This window comes from Vombatus ursinus, unplaced genomic scaffold, assembly GCF_900497805.2.
Source record: "Vombatus ursinus unplaced genomic scaffold, bare-nosed wombat genome assembly UNPS02014832.1, whole genome shotgun sequence".
Classification (NCBI taxonomy): Eukaryota; Metazoa; Chordata; class Mammalia; order Diprotodontia; family Vombatidae; genus Vombatus; species Vombatus ursinus.
The window spans coordinates 74,226,510-74,249,782 of NW_020954610.1; the positions used below are offsets into that span (position 1 = coordinate 74,226,510).

Below are 23,273 nucleotides of genomic sequence, written 5' to 3' on the forward strand. Positions count from 1 at the left end.
TCACTAGTCAAAGCCTCCCATTTTACAGAGGAGGAAACATCTGTAGAGAGGGGATGGTCACACCACAAGTGGTTGAGCTGGGATTCAGACTCAGGTTCAGTGACCCCAGGTCCAGCATTCTTCCCCTCCCTCTTCCATTACACAGTGCCATTTCCACAGCCTTATACTGGGACTTAAACCAGTTGTGCATTTATACAATTAAAACTCTTCACTGACTAATTATACTTTGAACATTGGCAAAGAAAACTGGGTCAATGAAGTAAAAAAAAATCTCAAAATTTTTTTTTCTTAGTTTGAAAAATTTTTCTTCCAATTGTCACTAAATCACTTAGTGAATTTGAGAAGTCACTTGTCTTTCTTGGGTTGCAGTTCCTTCATCTCTAAGATAACAAGGTTGGATTTAAATGGTCCCTTATTCTTCCCGAGCTCTGACATTGTAGGAGGCTGTGATGCTATATCAGGTAACAGATTCTAAATTAGAATCATATAGTACCCTCAGGGTTCCTGTTTTGAATATTTTCCCCATGGTGCCAGTGTAGAAGTGGATTTAAAGGAAGGAAATATACCACACCCTATTTAGAGGCAGCTGTGATGAGGCAAACAGAGTGCTGGGCTTGGAGTCAGGAAGACCTGACTTCAAATTTGGCTTTAGACACTTATTAGATGTATAACCCTGGGTTGGTCACTTAACTTCTGTTTATTGTAACATGGCAATAATAATAACACCTACCTCACAGAATTGTTGAGAGGATCAAATCAGATTAATATTTGCAAAAATTGCTTAGCACAGTGCCTGGCCCATAGTTAGCACCATATAAATACTCATTCCCACCCTTTCTCCCACTTATATTTTATTCCAGTTTGCATTTCCCAGGCCTGTCAGAAATTATTTATGGTAGAGCAATTCGGGAAGTCAAAGTTGCTAGAACCTGTGGAAGAAATGTTGATGTGAAATTCTCTAGCCTTAAATTCATCAGGTTACCTATTTAGATTTGGAATGTATCTTGGAGTTCATCTAGCCCAACACCCTCATTTTATAGATGGGAGAAACAAAGACCCAAAGACATGAAAGGAAACGTGGACAATGAAAATAAGACAATAGAGAATATTATGACTGAGTAGAGCATAAAAATCTGGGTTCTAGGCTTGTGTGCACAAATCGTTGTAGGACCCGAGGCAAATCACTTCATTTTTTTAAGTTATTCCAAATATTTTAATGAGAGTTCTGTGCAAGGCATTTAAAACACCAGTTTGTGAAGATAAATTCCACTGGAAAGAGAGAATATAGAAAGCAGGTAGCCATGGAGCTGAGGAATTTTCTTGATTTGGGGCAGGATCTGAGAGTCCACTGTTTTCTGATCAGCTTTGCGCTGTGCCATAATCTCATATTTTTCTTTTTCTGCGTCAAAAATCTCTCCTTCTTGATGTCTAGGTTCACAGAGCCTCTTCTTAAAGTAAACATCAGTAAGATGATTTGGAATTTTTACACCCAAAAGGTTAACCGTGGTAGAGGTGGCAATGACAAATTTCTGGTGGGTCCTTCTCAAAGGAACACGGTTGATGGTCAGAGGTCCAGTCACCAGTAGCAAGCTACTTACCACCTACTTCAGGAAAACCACTCACATGGCCCTGTGGCAGCCAGTGAGCATGATCAGAACCATGCCCGGGGTGATGCTAGCTCGAAGTCTTCTTACACGCTAGCTGAAGGGCTTTTTGTGATGACTTAGCAGCTTTCTAGGCACATCCTCAGTAGGGTAATATCTCGGCATTTTGTGAATCTTTACCACATGGGTTCTTCCATTCTTGTCACCACCAACTGACTTTGAGATAGTAGAAGGCACCTTCTCTTTCTCTTTCCTTTCAATCTGGGTTTTTGGTGCAGCGTATTTCTGTTTATACATAGCTCCCTGGAAATACATTGTGGACCTTGAGTATCTTATCTATCCCTGAGGCCAGGACTGGGTTCTGACTGCAATGCTTTGTTGGCTTTTTCACCACCTTTTCAGCCACATTTTCATTTTTGTTCTTTTTTTCCTTTCTGACCTTCTTTTCCATGATTCCTTTGGTGTTTTTTTTGTCTACCATCTTGAGAGAAAGGAAAGAAATCACTTCATTTTTGTCCTTTGGTTTCTCATCTATGAAGGAGGCACCATAACACCTGCATTACAAGGGTGTTGTGAAATTTGATTAGACTAATAGAAAATGTGTCAAGCCCTTTGGAAATAAGTGCTATATAAAACTACAGTGGTGTCATTGAGAAGAGGGGGAAAGCTACACACACACACACACACACACACATTGGAAAAATAAACAGCAAGGTTTTCAGAGTAGAGAATTTTTAAATTAAGAAAAAATAATGAAAAGGGAAATGGGAAAAGATAGAAGAAGAAAAACTTCAAGAAAGCAAAGACAAAGGAAAAAAAGTCAATGTTGAAAAGAAATGTAGCTCACTTGGGCCTAGGGTAATACTGTTTAAAGGCTGACAGGGACATCAAATTTTGAGCTGAAAGGAACCGTAGAGATCATCTCTTTCAATCACTCCATTTTATAGAGGAGGAATGGACCCACTAAGGTTAAATGATACAGGTAGTTGAGTAGATGAACCAGTATTCCTATCCCTCCAATTCTGAATCTGCTTTTGCGCTGCTCTGCCTTCTCCTCTCCTTTCAAGTAGAATCAGGAAACTTTAAAAATTAGCCACCAGGCCTGCAAAAGACAGCCTTCCCTTGCAACTGCTCTAGGAAAGGGAAAGGGAGCTATAATAAAAATAGCCCCAAAGTCAGCTCATTGGGAGTAACCCTTCCATGAAATGGCCTTAACAAAACCTGGGTACCACCTCCTCTATCCTGAGAAACCTGAGAAATAAGAGTGGGGTTTTCTGTTATCCGTTCTTCTGCCCACATTTTACTGTGTTTACATGGAACAACAGCCATGACTCTGGTGACTGGAGAGTGGGAAGTGATGGCATGATGCACCCACTAATAAATAACTCAGATGATGATTTGTTAAGTGTTTAGCTTTTTCTAAAGATTTCTTGGCACCTAAACTTCTCTAAATATTTGTATGGTATTTAAAAGATTTAGAATTTAAGAGGTACAATCTAAAAAAAATTTATTCAATTCAGTTTCTCCTCTGGACCAGCCAAGGCTAAGTTTTGTACTAACCAGCATAGGCAGATTGCAGGAACTTAACTAGGATTAGGAAAAGAAAGATATTCATTTGATATTCCTCTCAAATTTTACTTTCTGTAAGAGGCCTTTCATATCTCCTCACCTGTTCCTGCCTGACTCCCCAAGTGTCTTCCCTCTGGGGTTAACTTCCAATTATATTGTATGTATACCCAAATATACTGTGTGTACACACACACACACACACACACACACACACACACACACACACACACACACACACACACACTGTGTATATACATGTACATAGTTGTTTTGCATGTTGTCTCCTTCATTAGAATGTGAGCTTTCTAGAGGCAATAGATCCTGTTTTTAATCTTTGTTTGTATGCCCAGTGACTACGTAGAGCAGTGGCTGGCACATAGTAAGTATTTAATAAATATATGTTGATTAATTGATTCAAAAACTGACTGTTCCTTGTTTGGGGGAGGATTTATGCATTCTTATTGCTGTCAGTGTTTCTAAGGATAGATCCTCCTAGTCCATATAGCAGGTACAAGCTATGAGGGTATTTACTACACAACCAAAATTATTGATTAATGGTGGCTCAGTGGTCTGCAGGGGTGAATAAGCTCTCAGAAATGCCTGACTTTTCCTCAGGGAATATGTCATAGACAGTGGAAGGTATTAGAATTTGAGCAGTACTTTGCAAACACAAGTCAATTAATCTTTATACTAATTCCAAGTGAGTTTCCTTTCCTTATTTTATACTGAATGATGGAAGATTAGAAATTTATGATTTTTACAAGTTTGAGAGGGAGAAGAGCTATCAGATCAAGAGCCCAGATGTTTAATTTCTATCCTTCACTTTCATCTACTTTTTCAATCCCCCCTTATTTTTTCCATTGAAGCTCACATTCTATTCTCTCCTCCTCTGCCTTCTGACTCTACTATTCTTATCTGTCCTAGAGTGAGGCAAGGAGGCAGTGCTAGGTAGTTGTGGACAGTTGGTCACTGGAATGAGAGATCTAAAATAACATAGACATAGCTTATTGTCCAGAAGCCGATTTCCTTCCCCCCACCCACCCCTTGATGCTGCTATATGGCTAATTAAACTGAGTAAAGGGGGTTTTCTGTGACTGAGACTTAAACGCTTTCTTGGAAGAGATGAGGGAATGCAATGCAAAGGGTCCTTTATTTGACATGTTTAACTAACAGGGTAAGTGTATGTGACTTGACCGGTGATACTGTAGGATATCAGGGGATGAAGAGATGGAGAGGTAAACCAAGTGATACTACTAGAGTCTGGAGAGGTCAGGGTACATGTAGTCCAGTTATAAGAACCAGAGGACAAAATTAGAATCAGAATCCTGAGGGAATCTTGTGTTCCAGGGTAGGAAGAGGAAGTTCATAATGGTCCTGTGAGAGAGACTGCTCACAGAACTCAGAACATCATTAAAATACACTCTTTCTATTCCTCTTATAGTCGCTACATGTGTTGAGGCAGCTCAGGTTGCTCTACAAGACTAGGTAATTCATAAGGAGGGGCAGGGTCTGAATCAGGATCATCTAATTAGTCCTGTCACAGTGCAGGTGGCACATAGCTGATATCTAAAAGCATGATTGATTAATCAAGAAGTCTTAACTGTGAATCCTTTAAGAGTTGAGCTTTGAAAAGTTTACTTCAAATCATTCTAAGGAAGTTATTTTGCATGTTATTTTTACCTTTACTCAGTTTCCAGAGAAAAACTTTTTTATCAGTCCAGGAAACATAGACCAGAAGACACCCCAGGGAATACAGTGGGAATTCCCTCACTCCACAAAGGAACACTGAACTTTGCAAAAACATGTTCCTTCCTCTTGGCCTTGACCATTTTCTGCTTCTGCCCATTTGGCTGAGTGGCCTACAGGATGCTTTACTCCCAGCAAGGTTTGGTTACCCACTGCTCATTGTACCTGCCTGTCAGGAAATATCACCATCCAGAAGCAGGGGGGTTTTCCAAGTTTAATTCACTGCTCATTTCATATTAAAGGAAACTCAATCTCAAACAAATCAACCCAGTTTCACAAAAAAAAAAAATGCTGATTCCTTTAAATTCAGAAATGCTGAACGGACATAAAATGTGGCTTGCTTTGATTTTTCTACTTGACCTAATGTCAAGGGGTGGGGGGATTAACAGTGATTGAAAGGATTTCCCAAGGTTCAGCTAACTTCTCATAATATTCACTTGCCCTCTATTAAATGGACATCTGACCCATTTTACCTCCATACCCCTACACAGCTGCTGTTAGCATGCTTTATGATGAGCATGTGATCCAGATATGCAAAATTTTACTTCATGCAATATATTTGTCTAAGCTTCTGATCTCTGTCCTGGTGACTTTTTGTCCTTTATGTCAAGCTTATTTATCAAACTATACACACACACACACACACACACACACACACACACACACACAAAAGATATATAGTCATGATCATGATACTGAATGTAGGCTGAGCATATGGGAAATAAATAGGTCAGCCAGGGCAGAAAGCAAACCCCAAAGCATCTTCCTGGGTATCTCAGATATCTCCTTTAAAAATCAGTGCTGGGCACAACCTCTAGGTGGAAGCAAAAATGTAGTTGAGCAGAGATGGACAGGGTATCTTTTCTTAGCAACCAGAACAGTCATTTTGTGTTTACAGACTTAGCCTTATTGCTGGGTTTTTGTGTGTCATACTTAGCTCTGGTCTATATTGACACTTCTGACCACAGGAAAGCACAGACTCTAATCAGTTGTTCTGTGTAGATGGAGTAATTTGCCTGAATGGTTTCTGGGTGAGACAGTGGCAGGATTACTTACCTGGTCTAAGAAACTGCTTTCATACCTTACTTCACTAAATCCTGTGTTTTGCTGCTCAGGGAACATGGTAAAATTACTGAATTAATATAATTATGTTAAAGGGATTAGAGTAAGTACAATTCAGATCACTTTCTGACTATGTTCTAGTCTCAAGTCAACCCCTCGTCTAGCCCTGGTCCTAATTTCTCTCCCTATACCCAGCATGGTCTTAATCCTTTCTCCTGTCTTTCCTATTTCAACTACCTACTAATTTACCTCTTTTACCCTTCTTCTTTCCCTCCACTCCTTTACCTCATGCTCCATACTTTCCCTTTTTTCAAACCAGCCATTGATTTTCCTGCATCTCCTTGTAGAATGCTTTATTTTATTTTATTTTTTTCCTTAGGGACCTGAAAAACAAAGTCTTTTTCCCATCAATTCCCCTTCAGCATACAAGTTTGTCAGCCCCTCTAGATTGTGTTCAGCACTGAATTTCTCATGTATATGGACCAATATCCAAGTGGTGTCATTAAACTTTTTGTCAGGCTATAATAGCATATGCATCTGTAATTAATGAAGCATAATGATGAAAACTACAGAAGAATCTAAATTTAATCCTACATACAACAACCCCTTTTCAGGGGCTCTTAACCTGGAGTCCATGAACTTGCTTAATATTTTTATAACTGTATTTGAATATAATGTCTTTCCTTTGCAGTTCTATGTATTTTATTTAATTTGGATATTCCCTTTGAAGAGGGAGAACTAATTTAATTTTATTTAATGGCCATCCCCTTTGAAGAGGGAGAGCTAATTTATTTAATTAGTAATTTAATTTAATAACAATACATAATTCTATGTTGTTTATTTAATTTTAATATATTTAAAAGCATTATTCTGAGAAGGGCTCCATAAGCTTCAAGAGAATGCCAAAGGGGTTCACGACATGAAAATAGTTAAGAATCCCTGCTTTAGACCACTTTTCCTTTATATTAGAATTATTACAAGTATCATTATTTTTTTGCTTGTTTGCTTTTTTGTATTTGCATTTAATTTTAATTTTATTTTTATAAATATCCTTATAATGCCTTCTATAGTTGATACAATCTTTATTAGAGAAATTAAGTATTATACAAAGAGAAAAAGGGAAAACATTTATAATAAATTATTTTTGGTTATTTGTTTTTGCCTCTCTTTGCATCCTCAGTGTTTGCCATTATATCTGCACACAACAAGCAGTTAATAAATGCTTTTTAATTTATTTTTCATTTATTTATTATTCCTATGGAAGATTCCCTCAAATTGTTAGTATTTTCTGCTTTTTAATCAAATTATTATTTAGCTGTATGTTTGTTTGCTTATATGTTGTATTACTCAATAAAAGGTAAACTCCTTGAGGGGCAAGGACTGTTTTGTTCTGTTTTTTGTTTGTTTGTTTTTTTTGTTCTGTTTTGTTTTGTTTTGTCCTATCTCTGGAGCCACTAGAATAGTGTCTTACATATACTAAGATTTGTTATATTGAATGGCATTAGAGTAGGATGTATGTGTGTGTTTGAGTGTGTGTGTGTGTGTGTGTGTGTGAGAGAGAGAGAGAGAGAGAGAGAGAGAGAGAGAGAGAGAATTAATAAAGCACAATTGTCATGGGCCATTAGTTAGGACTTGAAAACATTTTCTTTATAGTGAATGTATTTAGCTAATAGAATTTGAGTTGAACCCAAAAAAACTAGTTACTTATTGTAAGCTATCTCCAAATGGTTGGCAGGTATAAACAGACCAAGAGAGTATTTAGATTCTGTGATCCTTAGTTGAATCTTGGGCCCTAAGAAGGTCTCCTTTTTCTGAAATGGAGGCATTATAATCCAAAAGAATGGAAACTCCTTGAGGGCAGAATACATGTGAGACTTGACATGTAGTATATAGAAGAAATGCTTTTTGATTGGTTAATTGATACTTTAAAGAATCACCCTAAATATAATTCAAGTTAGCACCTGTGTTATGTTTGGTTAATGGTTTATCATTCTGACTGAGATTTTACATTGCTCATTAAACAGACATCTGTTGATTCTGGAGGAGGTACAAAATTCAGTTAAAACACAGTCTCCCCAGCAGTGAAACTTACAAACTAAATTCTTTATTATTCATTGCTCATAGCCCAAGGGCCTCTCAAATTCTCAGGTGCTCCAGGTCCCAGGGGGGCAGCTAGGTGGCACAGTGGCTAGAGTATCGGGCCTAGAGTTAGGAAGACTCATCTTCCTGAGTTCAAATCTGGCCTTAGACAGTTATTAGCTGTGTGACCCTGGGCAATTCACTTAAACCTGTTTGCCTCAGTTTCCTTAGCTGTAAAATAAGCTGGAGAAGGAAATAATAAACCACTTTAGTATCTTTACCAAGAAAACCCAAATGGGGTTACAAAGAGTCAGACGCAACTGAAATGATGAAACAACATCCAGACCCCAGAGTTGCTTAAACCCAATGTAGACACAGGGATAAGACTATAGCAAAGGGAATACTTTACATATGGGGATCTGTCCCAAATTATGGGATATTATGAAGTCAAATGGTGTTCTGAATAAATACTGCTTTAAATTAAAAATATCCCACAAGCTTCAGATGGAAAACTAACACTGATGGTTTCTTTCATCCTTTTATTAATGATCTTTCCTGATCCTTACAACTATAGGGGATCAGTCTCTTCCTGAATCACTTATTCTTGTTTGTCCTCTCCTATATATGTATTGATCTTATTCTAACAAACATACCATAATTATTTTTGTCCATGTCTCATTCCTGTACTAGGCCCTTGAGATCAGAGGGTCTGTCTGTCTCTTTTTCTCGACTGTCCATGTAGTATATTAGAAAGAGCACTTGTCTTGGTGTCAGAGCACCTGAATTTGAGCACTGATAACAACACTTATTAGCTGTGTAACCCAGAGAAAGTTACTTAACCTAAATCTCAATTTCTTTAGCTGTAAAATGGGGATGATAAGCTTTATACTGGAGTCATTGGGAGGGAAAGTGCTTTGTAAACCCTAAAGTGCTATATAAACATGAGCCCTTGATGTTACAGTCATCTCTGAATGCTCAGCTTCCAACAAAAGTTTTTTTTTCTTAAAATAAAAAAAGTTTTTATTAATAGCTTTTTTTTGAATCATAGTAATTTCTTACCTATCCCTTCCAGATTGAATTTTTCTTTGTGACAAAGAAAAACAATTAGGCAAAAATATCTGATACAGAAATCTTGTCCAGCGGTGTACATAGTACTAAAAATCTATTGATTCCCCTCTCACCATGAATGGGGAGGCAGGCTTCACTCTCTTTTCTTCAGGGCCTCCCCTGTTTTGGGTTGGTTTGGGGTTCCCCCCACCCCCGAGTGCTGGGACTGGAATCAGGAAGACCTGGGTTCACGTCTGGTAGAAGACGCTTACTAGCTGTGTGATCCTGGGCAAGTGATTTAATCTCTGTCTCAGCTTCCTCAAATGTAAAATGGGGGTTCTAATAGCACCTACCATCCAGGGAGGCTGTGAGGATCAAATGACATAATATTTGTAAAGCACTTAGTGTGGTGCCTGACACATAGTGGATGCTTAATAAATTCTTGTTTCTTTCCTTCCGTTATGTACTCAAAATTCAACCTCCTTTCAATAGTGTTGTAGTTGTGTATCTTGTTATTGGGGTTCTATATATTTCACTCTGCATTCATTCATGCACATCTTCCCTTGTTTCTCTATATTATTCATATTCGTGTTTTCTTATTGTAAAATAATGTTTGATTACATTCACATAGCATAATTTTCTCAAGTGTTCCTCAGTTAATAGACATCTACTTTGTTTCCAATTCTTTGCTGACATAATGAGTATTTTGGTATAGATTTGACCTCTGTTTCTGCCTTTGTCTCCTTTGGGCTATATGCCCAGTAGTCAAATTGCAGAGTACGTAGAGAGTTTAATGACTTTTTTTTGTATAATTCAAATTGAAATACAAAATAATTGAACCACATCTTCACAATCCCATTGTTGTTTCTTCAACGTGTCTATCTTTCCAAAGCTCCTCTAAAATCGATTGTTGCCATCTTTTGTGATCTTTCTCAATCAGCAAGAAATAACTTAAAACCTAAATTTTTAAAAATTTGTATTTTTTTTACTGTAATTGATTTGGAACGTATTTTCATGTCAATTCTTATTGATAAATCTCTTGAAAACTGTTTATATATGTGTGTATATGGATACACATAAATTATGTGTATGTGTATATGTATAGTACCAAGTGCCAAATATTTTATGTGTGTATGTATGTATACATGAACATGTATATACTCACAGACATATATTGCTTATATACATATATATTTCCAAGGGTCCATTATGCTACACACTGAAGGGAAAGTCCAAAGATATGTCCTGTGAGGACATGTCTAGATAGTATCTTCAATGTGCCCAGGTTACATGAAAAATGAAAGCAAAAGTAATATCCACAATCTTTCCTGCTTCTGAGATTTTCTGTGATAAATTTTAAAATTTTTATCCAACTTAGGTTAAAGGGGATGACTGGCTGTTTGTGTAGAGTGTAGCAAATAGCCATAGATCTTATCTCTTATAACTGGGAAAACACCTTCCTTGAATTTGAAAACCTAAATTAGGTTTAATTTTAGGCTAGGAAAAATGACCAGAGTAGTACCATGGGTGGAGCAACTGGGATACACGGCCATGAAACTTAGAAGGGATATAAATTTAAGATATGATTTTTAAAGGTTGTATAACTTTAAAATTTATTACGGTTACATTTTGGTGGCACTTTTACTCCTTTGGCAGCTTAGAAACTAATTGGCAAGAAAATTAATTAAATTTGGAAGCTTCCAAATGGAACCCTTCCTTTCCCTAACAAAGGATAACTCATTGCCTGATTGTGTTTCTTTGTCACAAGGAAGAGGTCAATTTGAAAGTGAACCAAGTAAGTCTCTCCCTGACCTGACCCAGTTCTCCCTGGAACTACTCTGCTCCTGCTCTAAGTGACACCTTCCCTAGAAGTAGCCTCAGAGTGTTTCAAATTTCTGTTTTCACCCCCCTCTTCCATGAAGAGAGACAGAGACATTTTTAAGAATCTTTGGGTACCTTTCAAAACAAAACAACAACCAAAATAGCCATTCCTTTTAACTCTTTGTTTTCCTTTTTACAGACCACTAGCAGATGATGTAGGAATGGACATCCCCTTTGAAGAGGAAGAGCTAAGTCCCAATTCTGCAGACATGAGACCTGGTGAGAAAAACATTAGTTCGTTCTCCTAGCAACATTCCACACCCAAGACATTTAACTATTCAGTGAGAAGAAAATTTCCTGTGCTTTTAACAAACACTTTTGTGCTAGAAAAAAAAGGGAGGAGGGCAGGATTTGCTGGGAGCTTAGACTTATTTTGTTATATTAATTTCATAGTTAATTTAACCAATGATAATTTGTATTTGGAGCCATATTATCTCCTACGTCTCCACTTCATCTCTAAGGGCTTTGAGTTGCTATGATTACTATCTACTCTGTTATAGTTTGTTGTTGTTCAGTTGTGTCCTGCTTTTTGTGATCCCATGGACCATAGCACACCAGGCTCTTCTGTCCTCCACTATCTCCTGAAATCTGTCCAAGCTCATGTTTGTTGTTTCTAGGACATTTCATCCTCTCCCATTCCCTTCTCCTTTTTGCCTTCAATTTTCCCCCAAATCAGGGTCTTTTCCAATGAGTCTTATTTTCTCATTATGTGGCCAAAATATTTAAGTTTCAGCTTCAATACTTGACCTTCCAGTGAATAGCCTGAATTAATTTCTTTAAGTATTGACTGATTTGACCTCCTTGCTGTCCAAGGAATTCTCCAAAGTCTTTTCCAGCACTACAGTTTGAAAGCATTGATTCTGTGGCACTTGGGTTTCCTTATACTACAACTCTCACAGCCATGCATTGCTACTGGAAAGACCATAGCTTTGACTGTATGGACTTTTGTCATCAAGGTGATGTCTCTGTTTTTTTAGTATGCTGTCCATATTTGCCAATACAGCCCTGGTTCCCTAAATAAAAAAAGGCATGTGGAAAAGGCAGCTAGGTTGTGCAGTGGATAGAGTGTCGGGCCTGGAGTCAGGAATACTCATCTTCCTGAGTTCAAATCTGGCCTCAGACACTAGCTCTGTGACCCTGGGCCTTAACTCTAACCTTGTATTCCTCAGTTTCCTCATCTGTAAAATGAGCTGGAGAAGGAAATGGCAAACTGCTCTAGTATCTTTGCCAAAAAAACCCAAAATGGGGTCATAGAGGGTTGGACACAACTGAAAAATGACTGAACAACAACATAATGGAGAAAGTCAAAAGATCTGGCTTCATGTCGCAGCTGTGCAACTCATGAAATTTGAACAAGTCAGTTAAGCCCTCCGGGCCTCCATAGTTTCCTTCTCTGTAAAATGAGGAGTTGGGAGTGTATGGTATGATCTCTAATGTCCCCTGCAGCTCTGATCTCTTTGGGCCTCACTTTCCTCATTTCTAATATGAAGTTATTGAATGAGATGATCTCCCCCATCACTTCCAACTCCATCATGTTGTGATTCTATGATGCTTTGTGGAAATCTGTGCTAAAAAATTGAAAAATTTATGGGAAATATGGTAGCAAGAAGGCAGTCAGTTTCAGTTCAATGCCCTAATTATGTAAAACCACTCTGGGGCCCACCCTCAAGGGTTTGTGGGTCAGTTACTGAAAATAAAATGCGACTCCTAAGCCTGCATAATTAAGAGACTTGTTTCAGGAATAAGCTATCCTGGGTTACTTTCAGGCTATTCATTTATAGGCACTACCTGTGGTTTGAGTGAGAATAAATAGAAAGCTGAAGTTCTTGGGGTTTATTGGTTACCCTGTGTGTATATGGAAATCTCATCTTGTTCCTGTTAGCCTGTGAGTCTAAGGGGCCAGGGCCAGGGCTGGGGCCCAGACCCAGACCCAGACCTAAAAACATCAGAGTAGTTGGTTTACAGTATTTAAGAACAGCCAGAAAAGTTTGTATGGTCCCTACTCGTACCCACGTACCTCTGCTTCTGGACGTTTATCCAGTTACTTGACATGGGGGAGCATTGGGTATAAAGAGGCAGTTATATCTGTAGATATTAGCAATGAGATTCTCATCACTGGCTGTTACATTGGCTCCCTTGTAACTACAGAAAGGATGCTGTTATGCTGAATATTAGTGTTCCTAGGGTCATAGATTTAGAGCTGGAAAGGAATTTATAGGCCATTGAGTCCCATCCCTTTCATTTTACACATGAGGAAACTGGAGATGAGAGAGATTTCCCTGGAGTCCCATAGCTAGTAACTTTCTGGGGAAGGATTTGAATTCATGCCTTCCTAACTCCCAAGTTCAGTATTCTAAACCACTGCAGGAGTATTAGTAATGACTAGTGATGCCAGCTAAGCCTGATGGGTCAGTAATTTTCTTTGCTGTATCTTTGACTGTGACTAAGATAATATTAAATAAAGAATAGCCATTTTAACTTATCTATAGCAGATAGAATGCTGACTAAGAGTAAGGAAAGCCTGGGTTCGGGTCCCACATCTAGCGTTTACTAGCTGTGTTATCATAGACAATTTAATTTCACAGCCATTGATAAAATTTTTTTCACTTGACTATGTACATTTGTTACAAGAAATTTGTTTTTTCTTTTTTTTCAATAGGGTAGGAGTGAGAAGGAGAAAAAATAGATTTCTGTTAAGTTAAAAAAATAGAGAGATGAGGGAGTGGTACAGATGTGAAATGTTGCATGCACTTTCATTTGAAATCACGGTATTATTAACTTTACTTTTTTTTATAAGAAACCTTTCTCAAAGTGGGAATAATTTGTAAATGTTTGTAATGTTAAAACAAAACACTTTAAAAAACTTTGAAAGTTAAAAAAATTTGAAAAAAGCTGCTCCATAGGAGTTTACATCCTAAAAGAAAGTTAACAACGTGATAAAACTGGCCTATGTTAATATTGCTATTCCTGCTGTCTTTGTAGAACCACCTAATTCTCTGGATCTTGATGGCTCTCACCCCCGGAGGATAAAACTCACAGCCCCAAATATCAACCTTTCTCTGGACCAGAGTGAAGGATCTGTTCTCTCTGATGATAACCTAGATAGCCCAGATGAAATTGACATCAATGTGGATGACCTGGACACCCCCGATGAAGCCGATTCTTTTGAATACACTGTCCATGGTAATGTACTAAGCTGGTGAGATTAAAGGCAAAAAGAGATTGAAGGGAAAGTAGGTGAAGTTAGAACTTTAGCGGTAAAAATTTACTCACCTAAGTAAATACCTCTTGTCCTTGACTGCTTTCTGAAATCTCTAGTAGCTACCGTTCATGTCTGAGGTCAAAAGTGATCACAAAAGATGGCAAGAGATTGAGAAGTAGTGCAGAGGCCCAAAATACCCTTTTCTGGCCTACTTCCCTTTAGGAAATCTACCCTTGAACCTTGAATAGCCCCTGTGACCTGGGGAAATCCACACTTACTGTCAAAGAAAAGGAATTAGCCTCTGATATGATTAGTACAGTGCTTGACACATAATAAGCACCAATATATTTTTATTGGTTGGCTGATTGTTATTAAAGCTTTGAATATGATGTGTCAGTATTCACATTACATTCTTTCTTTCCGACTTGTTGAAGTTTGGACTAAGCTTTAAATATATCGTTAGTGATACAGCGTTGTGTAAGTGTAAAGCTTTTGTTTTAAGAATTACATCATGGAACTTCTATCTTATTTAATAATGGTGGAGTTTATTTAAGATTTTTGGAGTTTTCAGAAGTCACAATATTTTTTGAAAGAGAGATTATGGGAATTTCTGTCCTTTTTAAGAGAAGAGAGTAGAAAAAATTAAGTCTTACAGAGAAATAGTATACACTACAGTGTTCTTTAGTCCTTTGGTCTATATTAATGCTAGTATTTTAATAGTTATAAAGATATAGTTGAAAAGTAGTGTGGTTTAGTGGATCAAGAGCTGGCCTCAGAATCAGAAAGACCTGGGTTCAACTCCTACCCAGAACATATATTAACCTTGTGACTCTAGGCAGGTCACTTAACCTCTCAATATCCTTCACCCTCCAATCCCGGCAAGTCTCTAAGACTATCTCAAGTTATAGAACAGGTGCCAACCTGCATTGGAAAAGGGAATTCCTTATACCTTTGAAATCATAGGTTTTGTCTCACACATACCCAAGAATGTAGTTAGGAAAGGTTATACAGGAAAGGTTGGGAAGAGGGGAACAGCCCACTAGCAAGCCTTTCAAGTCTTGTATGAATCTGCTCCATTTTGTTAGTGTTTACACAGAGAATCAGTGAATTCTGGTAATATTCATGAATGCATATTGCTAGAAAAGTACTCATTTCTTTGGGTCAAAATTTAGATACCTAGGGAAAGAAGATTTCTTCCATTCTTGGGAGCATTCTCCAGCCTCCCTCAGGATTTCATAGATTTCAGATTTCCTGCCCATCCCACTTCCTCCTCTCTCTCTTTCCTTCCTTCTTCAAATCTCATTTAGTACAGCTGCAGTGTGTACACTTCAGCTTCTTCCTCCCACTCTTCTCTTCCTCTCATTGCTGGGTGCCCTAGAGGGCTGTGCAGTGCCATATGAACCTGTCCTTTTTATAAATAGTGAAAGTGCTAAGCAAAGGGATAATGTCGGAGAAAGCTGGTAATTAAAATCATCACTTGCTGACATGCCCCTTCCCTTTATTTTTCTTTGACACTGTTCTGTAGAGGGAACTAACTCCACTATCAGAACACTGGTTTTTTGTTTTTTTTTTAACCCTGCAATTCAGTTGACACATTTTTTACTAGAAGGTGATTTTTCAAATCCATATGGATCTTAAAATGCAGTTAGTTGGTTCAAATGCTGTTTTAAGCAATGAACCTACAAAGTGCTGACAATGTTAGGTACATCAGAACATATGCATGCAAGAGAATAATACAGAAATTAAATTTAGTCAAACAGGCTAGAAATAGAAGTTAATGATATTTCAAAGAAAGGTATTAAAGGTATTAAATGGATATCAACTAATAGCAACAACTAAAAAAGTAAGCAATGGTCCACCTCTAGCATGTGTCTTTTGAACTGGGCATATATAATATAAACAGGCCCTGAATTTTGTTCCTATAGCTACAAGTAATGTTTTGTGAAAAATAAATAGGGTAACACCTTATGTATCACATGACAGACAACCTCAACAGAAAGCACCATTCTTACTTTTGAAGACCCTATCCTATTATTATTCTTACGTGAGGGACCATTTAAATTTAGTAGGTTATTGAATCCCATATAACAGTAGTCCTTCAGGACTAAGACTGTAGACATTTTTGTCTTGCTGCCCCCAATAACTAGCATAGTGCCTGTTGTGAAATAAGTAGTTAACAAATGTTTGTTGAATGACAGTGATTTGAGCTAATAATAAATTACAGTTATATACTTGAATACTTAATTTGAGTTTCCCTATCAAGCATATAGATATGTATGTGTGTATACATATATATGTATATTATATATATATATACATTTTAAATCATCCAAATCTTGACCCAAAAGACCATGCTGTGGGTCAATCGATTACTCAGTCAGAGAAGCCAATTTCATGAAAGCGAAGGCCAGGGGGAAAAAAGAAACTAAGCAGAATACAGCACACTAAGTGCTCATAATGCTTATGTGATTAAATCCAAAGACATAGACACCATAAGGAATTTATGGTCTAGGAGACAAAATGGGATAGGCGTAAAATAATTCTGTGTCTTTGCTTTTTTTTTCTTCTAATCTTAATTTCCATTGTTGAGTAATGAGAGAAGCAGAATGTAGATTTTAAGGTGAAGTAGCATCTGTAGACAAGCAGAAGGGATGCAAGAATAGAACAAGAAACCTGAAAGGGGAATTCAGAAAGATGAAGAGAGGGACAGAGAAGGCATAAGGATTAAAAACAAAGACAAAAATGAAAGGATGAAAAGCTGTGTTCCCTAGGATCCCAGTTTCCAGTTTTGTTCTACCTACTGCCTTCACTAGTCTCAGAAAATCTAGGCTTCCAAAGTTGGGGGATGAAGACAGGAGAGAGTAAGAGAGCCTCTCCAAGTATAGTGGGAAAGTGCTGCAAATGGACTGAGCTGCCTGGAACTCTTTCCAAAGACTCAGCTTTCTGGCTCTTCCCCAGGCCTAGAACTTGTCTGCTTGCCAGATCAGCTCCAGCTTGCCTCGGGCATCGTATGACTTTTTTATTGTACTTTTGACCTAAATGAGGGGGATGCCTCCTGGGCTTTTACAGTTGGAATCAGAGGAATGTAGGTTTCAAGTGGGGAGGGAGCTTACATAAGGTCTTAGGGTCCTGAATTTAGAGCCAGAAGGGACCTTTAAGATCATATAGTTCAACGTTTTTATTTTTTAGTTGATGAAAAATGGGCCTCAAGTGGTTAAGGGACTTGCTCAGGGTCATACAAGCATGCAATGATGGAGCTCCTTTGGTTCCAAATCTGGTGCTCTTTCCACTGTGTCGTGCTCCCCAGTTAATATGTACACATTCTCCAGATATTAACTATGTGCTTATTAAATATGTCACAGTTTATAACAAGGGTTTTTAATCCTGAGTCTATGGACTTTTTTTAATATTTTTTTTTTTTTAAATTTTGAGTTCCCCCTTCCCTCCCACCTTATTGAGAAGGCAAGAGATTTGATATAGGTTATAGACTTTTCTAATTAATGTTTTGATAATTGTGTTTCTATACAATTTTGTAATCTATGTATTTTATTTTATGTCTTTAAAAAATTATTCTGAGGTGTCCATTCCCTTCACCAGGCTACCAAAGGGCTCCACGACCAATGGTTTATAGAAGGTTGCAGCAAAAAGCTAACTCTGTCCAGGGTTGTGCTGGTATATGTTTAACAACCAGCTTTCCAAGAAAAAAGTATGCATGATACATTTTTAATTTACAATGTTAACATTTCCTCTATCACTTTCTTCAATCTATAGACTATCTCAACAAAACAATGAATCCAAACCCTGATTTGTAGTTTTTCATTTCTAAGACATAAACGTTCACACTGAAAATTTAAAAGTCTGGCTCTTCAGAACTGGTTGCTATCTGGCTTCACCCAACCCCGCCTGTAACCCCACTTCTTTGTCCCCCAAGTCAGTCAAGTCACTTTCATATCTAGAATTTCGCACACCCTCAGATCAAAAAGGTACCTTAGAGATTGTCCAGCCCAACCACCATGGATGAGGACCCTGAAGCCTAGTACTGTATGGTCAGAAAGACAATTGACTCTTTCCTGCTTCTGATACATACTACGTTTGTGATTATCGAAAAGGTGGAGGTTGGACAAGATGGCCTCGGTGGTCCCATCTGTCTCAATTCTATAGAGCTGTGGTATGTGGTATGTTAAGGTTGTGGTATGTTAAGCCCTGCTCTCCCACTTCCCAGCATAGCATTCTTTCCACTACAATGCTTAGGGTATTTAATAGATAAGGTAAGTTTTTTTTTGAATCTTATTTTTAATGATACATTTAAATCACTTTGTTTTATGAGTATATCCTCTCTTCCACTTACCCAATGAGTCATCTCTTGTAATAAAGAAAAAAAACAGGTGGGGAGAGAGGTAGTTCAGCAAAATAAACACCTTAACCTTATCTGACAGCAACTGAAGTATTCCATATCCATAGTCCCCCACTTCTGCAAAGAAGGAAGGAAGGAAGGAAGGAAGGAAGGAAGGTATATTTTCTTAGTTCTTCTTGGGGCCAGGATTGGTCATTATAATTGTATAGCAATCAGTTTTGGGTTTACATTGTTGTAGTCAAATAGTTTGTTTTCCTGGTTCTGCTTTTTTCATACTGCATCAATGCATATAAGTCTTCCTGTGCTTCGTATTTGTCATTTACTGTGGCACAGTAATATCCCAATTCATTCTTATGACCACAGTTTATTTTGTTGTTGTTGTTCAGTCATTTCAGTTATATCCAATTCTTTGTGGCCCCATTTGGGGGTTTCCTTGGCAAGATACTGGAGTGGTTCGCCATTTTCTTCTCCAGCTAATTTTGCAGATTAGTAAACTGAGGCAAACAGAGTCACACAGCTCAGACACACAGTGTCTGAGGCCAGATTTGAACTTAGGAAGAGTTCTTGACTCTAGGCATAGAACTCCATCCACTGCACCACCTAGTTGCCCCATTCCCAATTGATGCCCCAGTTTTTTTTCCTACTTTGTTCCCAGTTTTTTTTCTATTACAACACAAAAAGAGTTCTGCAAATATTTTTGTGCACTTGGGACCTGAAAGTGACATACTATGAAATTTGAATTAGGAATATCTGGAATATTCAGGTCATCCTAATACAATGTCATCTCTGTGTCAAGAATAAAGTAGACTTTTGTTAGCTCCAGGGGGCATGCTTGACCAGCGTGACCCGTCGTTAAATTTTTAGGATGAGCACTTACACCTTGGAAAAATATAATTGCCATATATCAGGACAGCTTGATTTATTGTTTTGATTGTATAGTCTTAAGAAAGTGTTCATGGATGCAGATTAATTTTAAAAATGTATGGACGTTCCCCGCCCCCAGCCCAGTTGTTAAACATTTACAAACACACCCCCATTGCTCCATATAAATGCTATATGAGCTTAGTAGGATGACAACAGAAGGCTTGGTTGTTGTGGTTTGTCCTTTGTTCTCGAAGAGCACCACGACATGAGGAAAGTGACGCCATGACTTGCAAGTGAATTGGATTTAAATGACCAGTCTGGAGGCCTGGCAACAGCGGGCCAATAACAACAACAGTGACAAAAAATAACAAGAGTAGTTGCAACAGAAACTGGCATTTGTAAGCACTTTAAGGTTTGCAGAGTGCTGTGCATCTGTCATCCCATTTGAGTCTTATGACTCCCCTGTGTATAACCCTGGGAAAGTCACTCTTTAGATTTCAGTTTTCTCACCTATAAAATGAAGAGGTTGGACTGGGTTGTCTTTGAGATCCTCTCCAGCTTTTAACCCTATAGTCCTCTGATCCTAAGCATTTATTAAGTGCCTACTGTATCTAAGACACTGCTAAACACTGGAGGCAATGCTAAATCCCACTCTAGTCTTACTCTCCAAAGAATTCATTCACTAAATGTTTATAGAATATTTACTCATACTGTATCACACAAAAAATAGATGCAAATAATATCTTCTTTAAGAATTCCCAACCCAGAGTGGAGGTCAGGATGCAAATGGGAAATAGTTAAATCATAATTCAGTATCATTATGAAATTTGCTTCAGTGTTAAGTCCTATTGAAAATAAGAACAAGAAAGGAAGAGCTACAAGGGGAAATCTAGATGATGTAAAAATGTTAAATAAAATCTATTTTTAAAGGAAAATAAGTGCTATTGAATTGAATAGAAAAGTTTGCTGGTTTTGGAGACAGAAGATTCGGGTTTGAATTTCACCTCTGTTTTTGACTAGCTATATGATCTTTACTTTTGAGTGAAACTGAGTCTCAGTTTCCTCTCTCAAATGAGAAGGCTGAATGAGATGATTTCTAAAGTCCTTTTCAGATTTAAAGCCTCTGATCCTATGATTACCTGTTCTTCATTCCACACAATTTAAAATTAGAACTTCCAAAATGAAAAACATTATGTAATTTACCACCTGTCACAAAAATGTATAAACAGCAAAGAAGGAATGGTGGTGGCTTTAGGTAAAGGAGAAAGGCAAATTCCTCCTTGGAGCCTTGGAGGAGAGAAACATTAGCAGATGGGTTGGTAGGGAGCGCATTGCAGGTATGAGAAAACAGATAGGCGAAGGCCCAGAGATGAAAGATGGTAGGACAAAAACAGGAACACAGAGAGAAATCCAATTTTGTAGAATGGAGTAGCATGAAATAAGGTTGGACAGGATTATGAGGTCTTTGAAAACCGAGGTCAGACATTTATACTTTCAGTTGTCAGTGGGAAGTCTCTCTAGCCCCATCTCCAAGCACCACTCTGACCTCCCATGTAACAGAATAACTTTGGGTAATGTTTACGCACTGGATCAAGTAACATGTTTTGGTTTAGGTTTATTTTTTCCCTTTGCTCCTGTACATGTTCCAAGGGCTTCTCCCTTCCCCAGCAACCTTTTATCCCTCCCACCTTTCCAAATTAGCAGAACTGGAAATATGACCCTCCTTGAGATTAAATAGAAAACATCAGACTTCTGTTTATTCAGTAATTTTCACTGAATATCCACTGTTTGAAGCATCTTTTCCATTAGTTTATATAAGAAATGTCTAAGTTATTCCACTAAATGGTCTTGCCCATTGTGTTATTTTGTTTGGGGTTTTAAAAACTCTCGAGCTTAACTATGCCAAAAGGGCTATAAATCTGTGCATACCCTTTGATCTAGCAATATCACTACTAGGTCTACATCCCAAAGACATTCAAAAAAAAGGGGAAAGGACTTATTTGTACAAAAATATTTATAGCAGCTCTTTTTGTGGTGGCTAAGATATGGAAATCAAAGGGATACCCATTAATCGGGGAATGGCTAAACAAGCTGTGGTATATGATAGTAATGGAATATTATGGTACTATAAGAAATGACAAGCAGGATGATTTCAGAAAAACTTGAAAAGACTTACATGAACTGATGCACAGTGAAGTGAACAAAACCAGGAGAACCTTGTACAGTAACAGCAATATTGTTCAATGAAGAATTGTAAATGACTTAGCTATTCTCAGTAATAACAGTGATCCAAGATAATTCCAAAGGACTAATGATGAAGCATACTATTCACTTTCAGAGAAAGAACTGATATTAATTGAATATATACTGAAGCATGCTAATTTTCATTTTCTTTTTTTTCTTTTATTATAATCTTCTTGTACAAAATGATTAATATGGAAAAATTTTGCATAATTGCACATGTATATAACTTATATCTGATTGCTTACCATATCAGGGAAGGGGGAGTGGAAGGAGAGAGGAAAGGACAGAATTTGGAGCTCAAAACTTTAAATAAAAATATTTTTTAAAATTGGGGAAAAAAAACCAACTCCCAAACTTGAATAGGATCACTAAAGCATTCTAAACCAAACCATTTTTTTAGAGGAAATTTTGCTAATTGCAAAAATATTTACGATCAGACAACAGAAATGTTTAAGTTAAACATTTAAAGGTAATTTTAAAATAAATTTCAGGGTGGTTAGAGAGGCAATGTGTCATGATAGAGGTAATTTAACTCTCTGGACTCAGGTAGATCTGAGTTCTAATTCTTCCTCTGACAATTACTAGCTGATTGTCTGATCATGGAAAAGTCACTTAACATCTTAGTTCCCAAGGCCATGTAATCTTAAGATTATATATTACAGACTAGCTGCACATTTATAGAATGAGGAAGTTTCCATGGTAGAAGTTCCCTACAAAGCTGAAATCAGGGGTTCAGAACAACGACAACAACAACAACAAGTTTAATGAAATGCCAAGGCCATTAGAAGCATCATCTAGAACAGGGAGCAAATATTTTGGAAGGATCATCCTTCACACTAAAGGAAATTTCCATTTATTATAATGCTCTGTTTTATTGAGCTTAGAAATTTGAAAATCTCCACTGGCAGAAATGCTGATGACCCATTTCCATTGTTGTTTTCCAAACCAACAGCAAAGTTATTCTGTTCATGATAGTTTCCATAATTCAAATTTTGACAATATAATGATATTAGAATGCATTTGACCTTGGTGGGAGATAGAGAAACAATGAAGAATTTTTTAAGGCTGAATATTTCTGATAAGCATATTATGAGAATTACAGAGACTCAGTCATTTGTTGTCCTCCCTCTTTGTTCTCCAAACTGAAATTTAGTGACTTTGCTTAAGCTACCACTTTTTAAAAATGAATCTTGGGCCACTTTCTATGTGAGAAGGTACCCAAGTTTCTTTTCCCCATGATTAGAAAGTAAACTTCCTGCTGTTGCCTATCAGTTCATAAAAATCAATTCAATTCAAATCAACATGCATTTAATAAATGCCTACCATGTGCTAGCTATGATGTGTTGTGTAGAGTGGAGAAGCACTGGCCCTGGGTTCAAATTCTGTCTCAGTCACTACCTGTGTAGTGCTTAGCATAGTGCCTGGCACATAGTAGGCACTTACTAAATACTAATTGACTTGAGTGACTAAATGTGTGACCATGGCAAGTCACTTAAACTCTTTAGGCCTTGGTTTCTTCATCTGTGAAATGAAGGGGCTAGATTCAATGACCTCTAAGGTCTCTTTCAGCTCAAAATCTATGATCTTATAATTCAAATTAGAGATGTAAACACCAAGTCCT

The 23,273-nt window shown here is 37.6% G+C and overlaps 1 protein-coding gene and 1 pseudogene across 3 annotated transcripts in view; one reads left to right on the forward strand and one right to left on the reverse strand.

Annotated features, from left to right (window-relative positions):
* LOC114025654 (protein prune homolog 2-like) overlaps positions 1-23,273 on the forward strand; it is a 226,028-nt gene that overhangs the window by 161,550 nt on the left and 41,205 nt on the right. For all 3 annotated transcript variants that reach the window (XM_027839129.1, XM_027839130.1, XM_027839131.1), the window contains exons 6-7: positions 11,128-11,207; positions 13,971-14,171. In XM_027839129.1, the coding sequence (XP_027694930.1) occupies positions 11,128-11,207; positions 13,971-14,171 (281 nt within the window). The remainder of the gene's footprint in view (positions 1-11,127; positions 11,208-13,970; positions 14,172-23,273) is intronic.
* Positions 1,212-14,365, reverse strand: LOC114025655 (annotated as a pseudogene).